This window comes from Leopardus geoffroyi, chromosome E3 (assembly GCF_018350155.1).
Source record: "Leopardus geoffroyi isolate Oge1 chromosome E3, O.geoffroyi_Oge1_pat1.0, whole genome shotgun sequence".
NCBI classification, from domain to species: Eukaryota; Metazoa; Chordata; class Mammalia; order Carnivora; family Felidae; genus Leopardus; species Leopardus geoffroyi.
Window position 1 is genome coordinate 33,197,023 of NC_059340.1, and position 11,365 is coordinate 33,208,387.

At 54.2% G+C, this 11,365-nt stretch overlaps 1 protein-coding gene across 1 annotated transcript in view; it reads left to right on the forward strand.

Annotated features, from left to right (window-relative positions):
* Window positions 1–10,611, forward strand: part of EMP2 (epithelial membrane protein 2) — a 33,469-nt gene extending 22,858 nt beyond the window's left edge. Inside the window, exons 2-5 of the mRNA XM_045462429.1 lie at window positions 1,104–1,242; window positions 3,578–3,668; window positions 5,774–5,920; window positions 7,625–10,611. Coding sequence (XP_045318385.1) covers window positions 1,165–1,242; window positions 3,578–3,668; window positions 5,774–5,920; window positions 7,625–7,812 — 504 coding nt within the window. The 5' untranslated portion in view covers window positions 1,104–1,164 and the 3' untranslated portion in view covers window positions 7,813–10,611. The remainder of the gene's footprint in view (window positions 1–1,103; window positions 1,243–3,577; window positions 3,669–5,773; window positions 5,921–7,624) is intronic.
* The last annotated feature ends 754 nt before the right edge of the window (window positions 10,612–11,365 follow it).

Below are 11,365 nucleotides of genomic sequence, written 5' to 3' on the forward strand. Positions count from 1 at the left end.
AGAGTAGAAAGTTTAGCCTGAGATCTCAGTGGTTTAACATCCAAGGGCTCCTTCGTCAATCACAGTGTCTGTCCAGAGCGTGAGGCTTCAAGGAGCGGTGCCTGCACCATCCCGGCCACTTCATGGGGGAGGGATGTGGGAGGACGCACACCGCCTCTTCAGCCCGGAAATGCGCACCAGGGTTGCTTACAGCCCATTGGCCAGAGTTAGTCATAAAGCTCCAACCTAACTGCAGGGGAGGCTGGGAAATGTAGTCCTGTCAGGCCCAGAGGAAAACGAATCCGTCGCAGCTGTCTACCATCCACCCTGTTTCCATTTTGTGGTTAGATGTTCACATAGGGATGGATGTTAGGAGGAGGGGTGTTTGAGTGGGGATTAATTTTATAAATGGTCAGATCGTTAGGAAATGTGTTCGCGTTGGGATCACTTTGGCTCTGTTAAGCACCATTGCTGTGATCATGAATACTCAGACCTCCAGCTTCCTGGGAGCTGTGAGCCTCCCAGGGCATTGCCACCATTGCCTGGTGGGTGGGGGATCAGGGAACAGCATTTTGGCACACATAGAGCCGCTCGTTCCTGCCCCGGCGCCCATAGTGTGCTGCTTTGAAGAGGTGCGCGCTTTTCTGAATTAGCGATTTTAATCGGTCCTCACCCGACTTCCTCCACAAGGGATATTTGGCATTTGGATGCAACACGGAGCAGCTCCTCATGCCAGACTTAAGCCTATACAGGGAAGGAAAGATGAGAGAAGAGCTGGGTTTGGTTTTTTTTTTTTTTTAACTTTTTAATGTTTATTTATTCTTGAGAGAGAGAGAGAGAGAGAGCACAGGCAGGGGAGGGGCAGAGAGAGAGGGAGACACAGAATCCGAAGCAGGCTCTGGGCTCTGAGCGGTCAGCACAGAGCCCGACGCAGGGCTCAAACTCACAAACCACGAGATCACGACCTGAGCCGAAGGCAGACACTTAACCTAGTGAGCCAGCCAGGCACCCTGAGAAGAGCTGTTTTTGATTTGCTAACACCCCCACTAAAAACTGCCTATTTTTTGCTTAATTTTGCTCTGCCACTGACACATGTATTTCTCTCTCTCTCTCGCCCCCTTTAGCATCTCCCTCTCTTTCTCTGGACTTTAAACGCAATCCCTCGCCCCACCGTGCCCTGTGAAAATGTTGGTGCTCCTGGCTTTCATCATCGTCTTCCACATCACCTCTGCAGCGTTGCTGTTCATCGCCACCATTGACAATGTAAGTTCCCTTTCTTTCCGACCGTCCCAGAGCCCCCAGATCCTACAGTCTGTAGACGCAGGATTGAGAACTTGCCCAAGGCGATTAGGATACGGGCTTGTCCTCCCCCGTGAGACATGCCCCTCTCAGCTCAGGCCTCGGGACTCGGCCAAGTGTGGAGGTTCAGAGCATCTCATGGTTAGGTCTGGGTGCACAGGCCCCTGGATCTTGTTGTCCCTGATCCCCCCACATGCCTGGTGTGATGCCTTGGATGTAGGAAGCTCTTTCCTTGAATTCACTTGAATTCATCCCTCCTCTGGGTAAATTTCTTAACCTCCACACTGTGCCATTCCGGGGCCGGACCATTCTTTGCTGTGGGGCCGTCCTGTGTCATGTAGGGTACTTAGCAGTATCTTTGGTCTCCACCCACTAGATGCTATTTTGTGACAACCAAAAACGTCCTCGGACATTGCCAAGTGTCCCCAGGCGGGCAAAACCACCCTCAGTGGAGGCCCACTGCCCTAGACCCCCCAGGTGACCCATCCCAGGTGATTTCTGCCCCTCCTGCCTTTAACACCTTACACGTCAGGAACCCTGTTGCTAGACCCCCCAGTTATGCCTTCCCTGGCAGGGCTCATGCTTGGAACTTTCCTGCTGCCCGTGCTCCCGGAAACATTGAACTCTTACTTTCATATCCAGCCTGCGGCCGTATAGCAGGGATGCATTTGAGAAACCACCCATCGGTAAAGACTAATAGGTCTCCTAGCAGGAAATGAAGCTTGGTACCAGAGGTCCTCCTGGCCCACACTTAGCCCCACGGGCCTGGCTTCAATCCTGATCGTTTCAAACTCAGAAGCATTTAGAGTCAGAAACACAGCTCAGCAAGCCACGGGTGCGCCTTCCGCGTGGCCACCGATGCTGCCGACATCGAGGACTCCTGTTGATTGATCATCATATAGGAACCTAGATTATCACACCGCCTGCCCCTTAGCGCTCACCCTGGCCAGGTCCTGCGCTAGGCCCTTATACATGCACCTACCCATTTGGTCCTCACCTCAAGCCTACGAGACGGGTCCTCTTCTGACACGGTTTTATGATGAGGGAGCTGGGCCTCCGGGCAGTTGGACACCTGTGCTCAGCTCACCTGCAGTCAGTGGCGGGACCGGGATTGGAGCCCTTCCTGACCCTGGATCCTGGAAGGGAGGTGATTGCAGTGATCAGTCTGGGTTCCAGAAGGGTCTCGAGGAGTTGCTCTGCGGGGCCAGGGCAGAGATCACAGTGATGCTGTGGCTTAAAGGGTTTGGGCCTCTGTGACATAAATGGTAGCGAGTGTTCTTTTAGAATCCCCTTTCTCTGTGCTTTGCAACTTCCCCTTTGAGATCTTGAAAGGGTCGCAGACGTCATGAGAGGGATAGACAGACATGAGGGGCACAAGAGCCCTCAGCCACAGCACCAGCTAGTCCTTTGGGGCACCGTGGGTATTTGTAGTGCCCTGGCACTTACCAAGAAGACACGGACAGGCTTTTTTTGGCCAGTTGGTAAGTCACGGTGTTCATTATGAGTTAGGAATTACTCTTGGTATGTAGCTGGCACATGGGAGCTCGGTGAACGTTTGATGACTGGACAGATAGGAGAGGGGGGATTCCAGTCTTTGGATGGATAGAAGACAGAAGAAGGGCCCAGTGGGGGCGGGGAGCTGTAGAAGGCACAGAGAGGAAGAAAGCATTTGGACCGAAAGCAGAATTTGGCCTGCCCGTCTCCTCCACAACAGCCTTTGCCCCTGCATTTCAGCCTTTCTGGCTGCCCCCTGAAGTCGCACCTATAGTTCGTGTGGATTTGCCACTATGAGCTCTTGTGATTGCCACATGAGCCTCATTCACTGCTGAAAAGCAGCCCAACAGCCCGGACCTCGCTTGGGAACCTGTCGGACATGCAGAATCCCAGCCCCACCCCAGACCTCTCAAATCAGAATCTGCAGTTTTCTAATTTTTTTTAAATGTTTACTTATTTTTTCGAGAGAGACAGAGTGTGAGACACAGAGAGAGGGAGACCCAGAATCCGAAGCAGGTGCCAGGCTCTGAGCTGTCAGCACGGAGCCCGACGTGGGGCTGGAACCCACGAACCGTGAGATCATGACCTGAGCCGAAGTCAGACACTCAACCCACTGAGTCACTCAGGCGCCCCCAGAATCTGCATTTTAACCCGATTCCCAGGGGCCCCACATGCACCCTGCAGACTGAGAAGCACTGGTCCCGTCCCGAATATTTATTTCCCGTTGTGCCTCGCACCTGGGTAGAAGTCAATGCTTTCGTGATTAACCGACCGCCCTCCCCTGTGTTTCTGCTTTGTGTTCCAGGCCTGGTGGGTAGGAGAAGAGTTTTTTGCAGACGTCTGGAGAGTGTGCGTCAACAACACAAATTGTACAGAAATCGATGCCAGCTATAAGGGTGAGTGCGAAGCTGATACAGAAACACCGAGCGAGAAAGGAACGCTCAGACGGAGGGCTCCCCTGTTCGCTGCTTTCATACCCCCTCCTGCGCTCTCGGGGTACTTGGAAGGGGCTGGCCCAGTGCTCCGTGCAGGCCAGAAACAGGAGGGGTGTGCAGAAACCAGCTAAGCCGCTCCCCCTCTGCCGCCCCGGTTCTTGGCCCATCAGAGCTTCTGTTTCTCGCGAGGTGTCAGGCCACTTTTCCCGGTTTGGGCACAGCCACCTTCTCCCCTGTCCTCACAAGGCGGAGGGCAGAGAGCCCAGAGCCCAGCAAGCTGCCGGATGTCTTCAGGAGGGCATCCTGCTCACGAGGGCTCTGCCCTCACGGCCCGATTCCCTCCTAGAGGTCCCACGTCCGAACGCCATCCCATCGGGGGTTAGGATTTCAATAGAGGAGTTTGGAGGAGGCATAGTCAGCCCACAGCAGCCCCAAATGGCACCATCCCTGGTTCACCCCGAACCGTGAGATCGTGACCTGAGCCGAAGTCAGACGCTCAACCAACTGAGCCACCCAGGTGCCCCCTGGATTTTTATGCTTCATGGAGCTGTAATTTACGAATCAGAAACTGCATACTTCTTAAGGGCTCAGTTCAAAGAGTTTTCCCAATGCTATATACGCCCGTGCAAGAGAGAGAACTTTCCCATCACCCTAGAAAGTTCCCTTGGGCCCCTTTCCACTCGTTTCCCGCCAGCCCCGTCCCGAGGGCAACCACTTCTGACTTGTGTCACTAGAGTTCCCTCTGCCTGTTGGGACTTGATACAAATGGACCCGTACAGTGTGTATTCGCGGGCGGGGGGCGGGGGGCGGGCTTCTTTCCTCACCGCGAGGAATGGGGTGAGGGCCTGGGTGCTCTGTGGATGGCACTCCTGATGTACAGCCTGGAGGGACCGTGAGCCACTGCTCTAAGCATTTCATTAGATACTTCCAAGTTGGGGCGCCCGGGTGGCTCCGTCAGTTAAGCATCCGACTTCAGCTCAGGCCCTGATCTCACAGTTTATGGGTTCAAGCCCGGCCACGGGCTCTTTGCCATCGGCATGGAGCTTGCTTGGGTTCCTCTGTCTCCTTCTCTCTCTGCCCTTCCCCAACTTGTTCTTTCTCTCGAAGGAAATAAACTTAAAAAAAAAAAAAAAAAAAAAAGTACTTACAAATTATGCTTTCCTCCAGTCAGTTTCAGGCAAAATTGGGGAAAAAGAAGAAGGTTTGTTGTTAGGTTTTCCCGTGCAACTTTGGCCACCGTCCCCTCACCCGTGTTAGCTGCGTCCTGGTGATGACGTTCAGCCCTTATGCGGGACTCTTGCTTGCAGCGCCCCCTAAAATCCTTACATGGATGGATTCCTTCTGCTTGCCCTGCCTGAAGGCGGGGGGCGGGGGGGGGGGAAGCTGGGAACCACGCAGGTGGCTCCAGCCTGTGCCCTTGACCCCTTGTCTACACTGGCAGCGCGCAGCTCCCGCTGTGTCCTTCCGTGCGATGCCCTCCATCCAAGCCCAGCTCTTCTCTCTGCTGGGACTTCCTTCTGCCGAGCCTGGCTCTCCAAGGCTGATCCGAGAACCCTCCCTTTCTCTTCTCCTAAGTAGCGGTCATAAGGCTGATTCCCTTATAGTGAGGGGGTATTCAGTAGTCAGTTCTCAGAGCACTTTCTGAAGGTCCCTTGGGCCCGTGAGCCCCACGTCCCCAAGAATCCCTCTGGAGGCCTGTAATCCTGGCCCGTGCATCCTGACCTCTCGAACCAGAACCTGCCAGGTTGGAACCTGAGGGTTTGTCCTTCAAACACAAATTCCCCAACCACGAGGCGTGCATCTCGGGGCAATACCCAGACCAAGGGGAAAAACACAACAGGTGGTTCTTGCTCCGTTTTCCAGATGAGGACGTCGGGGATCATGTGCTCCAGTGCACAGATGGACACTGAGGGGGAGGGGATGCTGGGAGGACACCTGGCCGCCCTTGTGCTCGTAGTGTGCAAATGTCCGTTTACCTCCTGTCGTCCTCACTCGGGAGCTGTCACTGTCACTGTGGCCCCGGGGTCTGCGGTCCTCGGTCACGCTCTCTCGCCCCCTCCCCGCAGATTATTCCACGGTGCAGGCGGTCCAGGCCACCATGATCCTGTCCACCATTCTCTGCTGCATCGCCTTCCTGATCTTCGTGCTCCAGCTCTTTCGCCTCAAGCAGGGAGAGAGGTTCGTGTTAACCTCCATCATCCAGCTTATGTCGTGTAAGTAGAGCGACGGGCTTCCTGGAATAAAGCGCTCCCCTCCCGGGAGCTCCCCTCCCTACTGCACCGTGACGAGGAGCCAGGAGCGGCGGCAGGTGAGGTCTTAGAAAGGAGAAGCCGGCCGCCACGCTGCGGAGGAGCCTTCTATACGTCAGAGTCTGGGATTTAGTTGGAGGGTCAGGGCAGGCGTCCCCAGGACATGAAGTCTGAGCTGGGATCTGTAGGAAAAGTAGGAGTTGGCGTCTAGAACGTGCTGTCTTGATACCGAGGGGAGAGGCAAAGGTTCCCCCAGGGAAGATGCCACTAATGTCTGTGTGTGCTGGTGATTCGGTCAGGATGGCTTTTGGCTTCATAAGAGAGAAATCCAATAAACAAGGGCTTCAGCCACAAAGACCTTTACTTTTTTTATGTGACAAAGAGCTTGAAGGTGGAAGGAGCCATCGTTGGCCTGGCAGCTCAGCAGCATCAAGAGCTTCCACTCGGTTCTTTGATGCTTTTCATCTTCAGAGTGTCAGTGATGACTTCCTCATGGCCCCCAAAAGGCTGCTGCAGCTCCAGACACTCATCCTAACCTCACAATATCTAAAGCAGTAACAGGGGAGAGTACAGCAACAGAAGACACGTTCTCCTCCCTATCTGCCTCTTTGCAGGGAGTGCTATTTTTCACTGAAGGCTTTTTCTGTGGCCAGAACTGGGGCACATATGATCCATAAAGTATAGCAAGTAAACAGGAACAGGACTGCTGGGTGGGGGAGGGGAGGGAGAGATGGTTGGCAAACGGTGGTCCACGGGCCAAATCTGGCTCACTGCCTGTTTTTTTCTTTTTTAATCTTTTTTAAATGCTCATTCATTTTTGAGAGAGAAAGAGAGAGCGTGTGAGCGGGGGGAGAGGCAGAGAGAGAGGGAGACCCAGAATCTGAAACAGACTCCAGGCTCTGAGCTGTCAGCACAGAGCCCGACGCGGGGCTCGAACTCACGAGCAGCGAGATCGTGACCTGAGCCGAAGTCGGCCACCCAGCCGACTGAGCCACCCAGGCGCCCCTCGCTGCCTGTTTTTATAAATAACATTCGAGGGGCGCCTGGGTGGCTCAGTCGGTTGAGCGGCCGACTTCGGCTCAGGTCACGATCTCGCGGTCCGTGAGTTCGAGCCCCACGTCGGGCTCTGTGCTGGCAGCGTGGAGCCTGTTTCGGATTCTGTGTCTCCCTCTCTCTGACCCTCCCCCGTTCATACTCTGTCTCTCCCTGTCTCAAAAATAAATAAACGTTAAAAAAAATTTTTTTAAATAACGTTCTACTGGAACGTAGCCCCGGCCACTCACTTGCACAGTGTGGCTGCATCCACGCTCCCGCGGCCAAGCTGAGTAGTTGCGACAGAGATCGTAAGTGGCATACGAACCCTAAACTCTTCGCTGTCTGGCTGACGCCCGGCTTACACGGGTTCTGACTCACCCTCCGGGCCGTGCCGATGGCCGCCCGAACAAAATCGGGTCCGGCTAGCAACAAGTGCGAAGTCAAACGTTCACGGGGTAGGCGACAATATTCTGTCGCAAAACATCAGCTGTGATCTTTCCAAAAGACCAAAAGTAACTACTCCCCAGTCATCGAAGCTTACGTGCGTCGTCTTCTCCAGCCGCGGTCCCCGCGGGGGGCTGGTGCGCGCCGTGTCAGTGGTCCGTGATCTGTTTATTTGCTTTCTTTGGACAGGCCTGTGCGTTATGATAGCAGCTTCCATTTACACCGACCGGCGTGAAGACATCCACAAGAACAACGCGCAACTGTATTCGCTGACCGCGGACGGCAGATATGGCTACTCCTTCATCCTGGCGTGGGTGGCCTTTGCTTTCACCTTCATCAGCGGCCTCATGTACCTGATATTGAGGAAGCGCAAATAGGACACCCAGAGCTACGTGGCGTTTACTGCAGTACAGAATCCACATTCAGATAACCGTTTTGTATATAATCAATTGTGTGTGTGCGTGTGGTTTTTCTAGCAAACATATCGTTTCCTTTAAAAGCCAAAAAAAAAAAAAAAGAGAGAGAGAGAGAGAGAGAGAAGAGTTTTTGCATTCTTGAGATCAGAGAGAGCATAGACGATGAAGGCCGGAACCCAGAACTCCTGCCCGTCCAAAAGTCGCGAGACGACAAAGCCAAAAATCCAGCCATGCTCAAATCCAAACATGTTCAGTGGGATGTTTCTAGACCGTGGCGATGTGCTGTGATGTGATGTGACGAGAGACCAAGAACGCCAGGTCTCGGGGGACGTCCTCCCCCCCAGGCTGGAGCCTCGCCGAGCACCCCCCTCCCCTCGGCCTCCCCTCCCCATTCTGTCTGTGCTGGTGTTGGAGGTGGGGTGAGGGGGGGGTCCGGGTGAGGGATCGAGTCTCCTCAGATGTTTAGCCAAGTTCTATGCGAGAAACAGATGTGTATTCCCTGCTGTTCTGTCTGTATCCAGACCAGAGCCCAATGGTCCTGTGAGGGGCTGGGTCCAGAAAGTTCCACCCACGTTTGCTGACGATGTCAGGTGCTTGCCTTAGGGAAGGTGAACTTTAAGGGGGGTCGGGCTGAGGCTCACCCTAAGGCGGAGAATCTCAGCGTGTGACCCCCGGCAACCTAGTAAGGTGCAGACTGCCGGGGCCCCTCCCCGGACCTACAGAATCAGTGTCTTCAGGGACAGGGCCTGGCAACCTGCATTCCTAACAAGCTCCTCGTGTTGAAGCCGAGGACCACAGCCCCAGGGCCGGGTGAGCATAGCCGCCTCGTCACGAGACGTACAGATCTTGTGGTGAGGTGCTGGCCGCCACCGGCCTCTGTTAGCTCTTGTCTCTTCCACAGCAGCTCACATGTGAGTCATCGTCCCAACTGTGCCCAAGCCAGTGTCCAGACAGCCCGATGGCCTAAAGGTGCTGCCTTCTTCCTCCTGTAAGTAGGAAAGCCTGTCCTGCCTTCCGAGGCCGGCCAGCCTCCGCTAACCCCCATTTCTAGAGCCTCAGCGGGCCCACCCGCCGTTCATTCATTCAGCAGCATAAATCATGGAATGCTTGGTACATGTCAGGCCCAGGGCCCGCCGAGTGGGGACAGTCTTCTCAGGGGCTCAGCGTCCACTGGAAGAGGCAGATTAAAAACTACTTAGGAAAACTAATCACGAACTATGACGAAGGCCGCAGAGAACACAACCCCGGTTCAAGAGAGAGAGGCCCTTGGGTAGGGGGGAGCCTGCTGTATGCCTGCCTATTTTCAAATGCTCCCGGAGGCACTTAAATCGGCAGAAATGTCACTCTGGTCTGCCACACAGAGTGCCTTTGTCGGGCGCTGGTGTCTCGTTACACCCCAAGGACACTTTTGTGGAGGGTCCCAGGGTCCCGCCTGCAAAGGCAGCCGTGACCAGCTTCCGGATTGCCGTGGCTCCCAAACGTCGGTGTGCACGGTGCCGCCTGGGGAACGTGCTTTGGTAGGGTCCGGGGGACCAGCCTGCCAGGTGCTTCCGAGGCTCTCCTGCAGAATAGGGCCGTGGGGAGTTTGTCTCTGGGGTGAAAGCACGGTGAGTGGCAGGTGACCCCGGGAAGTGCCTCCCGTAAGAAGTTCTTCGCCCCTCACGGTCTGTACCCTCTTGGATTTTGGGCATGCCGCCGGGGACATGGGCCTGGGGCCCCGTGTGGGACCCATCTGCCGTGTCTCCGTGCTGGCACTTTGACCTTCTGCTAAGTGGAGCGATGACTTGTCATAGCCTGGTTCCCGTGGAGCTGGGAAGATGCCCAGACGTGGTCTTAGGGCCACCACGGATGCCAGTGCAGGATGGGCTTTTCTCTCCACCCACTCACTCGTTTCTTCGTTCATTTTCAACAGCGCACTAAATGCTTACTACGTGCCGGGCACTGTGTGGGGCTCTCAAAACACAGGGCGAGCAAAGTCATTTGAGGTAGGAACTCCCTCCTCGTGGAGAGGCCACCAGCACAGCGACAAAGGGACAGACACGGGGAAAAACTGTCACCTCTTGCTTCCATGGAAAACCCATTGTGAGAGTGTGGGCCATACCTCCCGGGGTTTGCAAGATGCTACATGAGCCTCAAGGAGGAAGGTGGGTCTGCGTGCCCCGGGGCTTTCTACCCAGGGGGCTTTTCTAGAATTTTCTAGCAGCCACAGTGGAAACAAACAAAAGTCTTAGAGCCCCAAATCTGGAAAGCCGGCTCCCCAGGCAGGGTGTGAGTTTCCCTCCCCAAATTTGAGGGGTACATGAGTGTCTGAAATGACCCCGTGGATTTTCCTGGCTGGTCACCCCTCCTGTGGAGCACGTTTGGTGTCCACATCCATCTGTGATGCCCCGGTTTTGTGAAACATGAGAGGTGCTTCCTCCCCCGCGTGGTGTGATGTGTGACGTGCATCGGAAAAGTAAGGTGGTAGCAGGAGGAAGAAAATGCCCAACCTTCTTCGCCCTAGACAGAACCAGCCCTCACTCGGCACTTAGGGTCAGTGATTCAAGGACAACCCCAATGAAGAAACTTAGCTGAGACATCCAGGAAGCAACGACTAGGACCAAACACATGACTCGTAACAACTGTATTTGAAGGGAGTGTAGTTTGCGCATTTTAGGACATTTTTATAAAGTACTGTAATTCTTTCGTGGAGGGGCTATGGATGGAGACAGATTAACTTGTTTTGTTATTTGCATTAAAATTCCTTTGGGTCTCTGTTCAGATGAGTTTGGAGGATTGATTTGTTGGTCGGAGTGGATGTATGTGTTCGTTGATGAACGCAGGAAAGTTGGGGGCCTTCCCCCGCCCCGACGCCGCCCCCCACATACTCTCTGCTGTAGTTGTGTGCCTGGGTGCATTCGTTCTTCAACAGAACTCAAATCCTAGGACGCTCTGTACTTGCCGCTAAGGAAGACCTGCCCCCGAGCCTATACGTAGACGCACTCAGCACAGTAACTGGAAGATAGGAGTTGTGGCTTCCTTTAAAGTCTGCCTGGACGAGAGATTGACTTGCTTATAGTTGAAAGGCTACTTACTATACAGTAGGTTAGACAGTTCTGTGTATTGAGGGACAGTGGTTTTGGGGGGCAGTGTTACAGAAAGGCTTAGGGGCTGAATTTGAATCTTGGCTTGGGGACAAAATGGGACTTTAAGGTAGTTAGATCCTTTCTACTTAATGTGTCTTTAAAGTAGTCTATTTCCTATATTTTATATAATCTGAAACTGTACATGACAAATAAAGTTTGGAAGCAAACTGCCCAGAACAACAGACTCGAATGTTCCCAACCGTGCCAACCATCTAGCGGAGAAGGCTGCCGTTTTGAGTGGCGGGGGCGCCATTTCATTTCCCGGCAAGATAATCCTGGGCAGTGTTTACAGCGAGCCATTGATATCTGACAGTTCGCCACAGGACAATTTCCACCACCCCCCCTTTGCCTGCAACGGAATCTGTTTCCCGGAAGAAATAACATGCTTC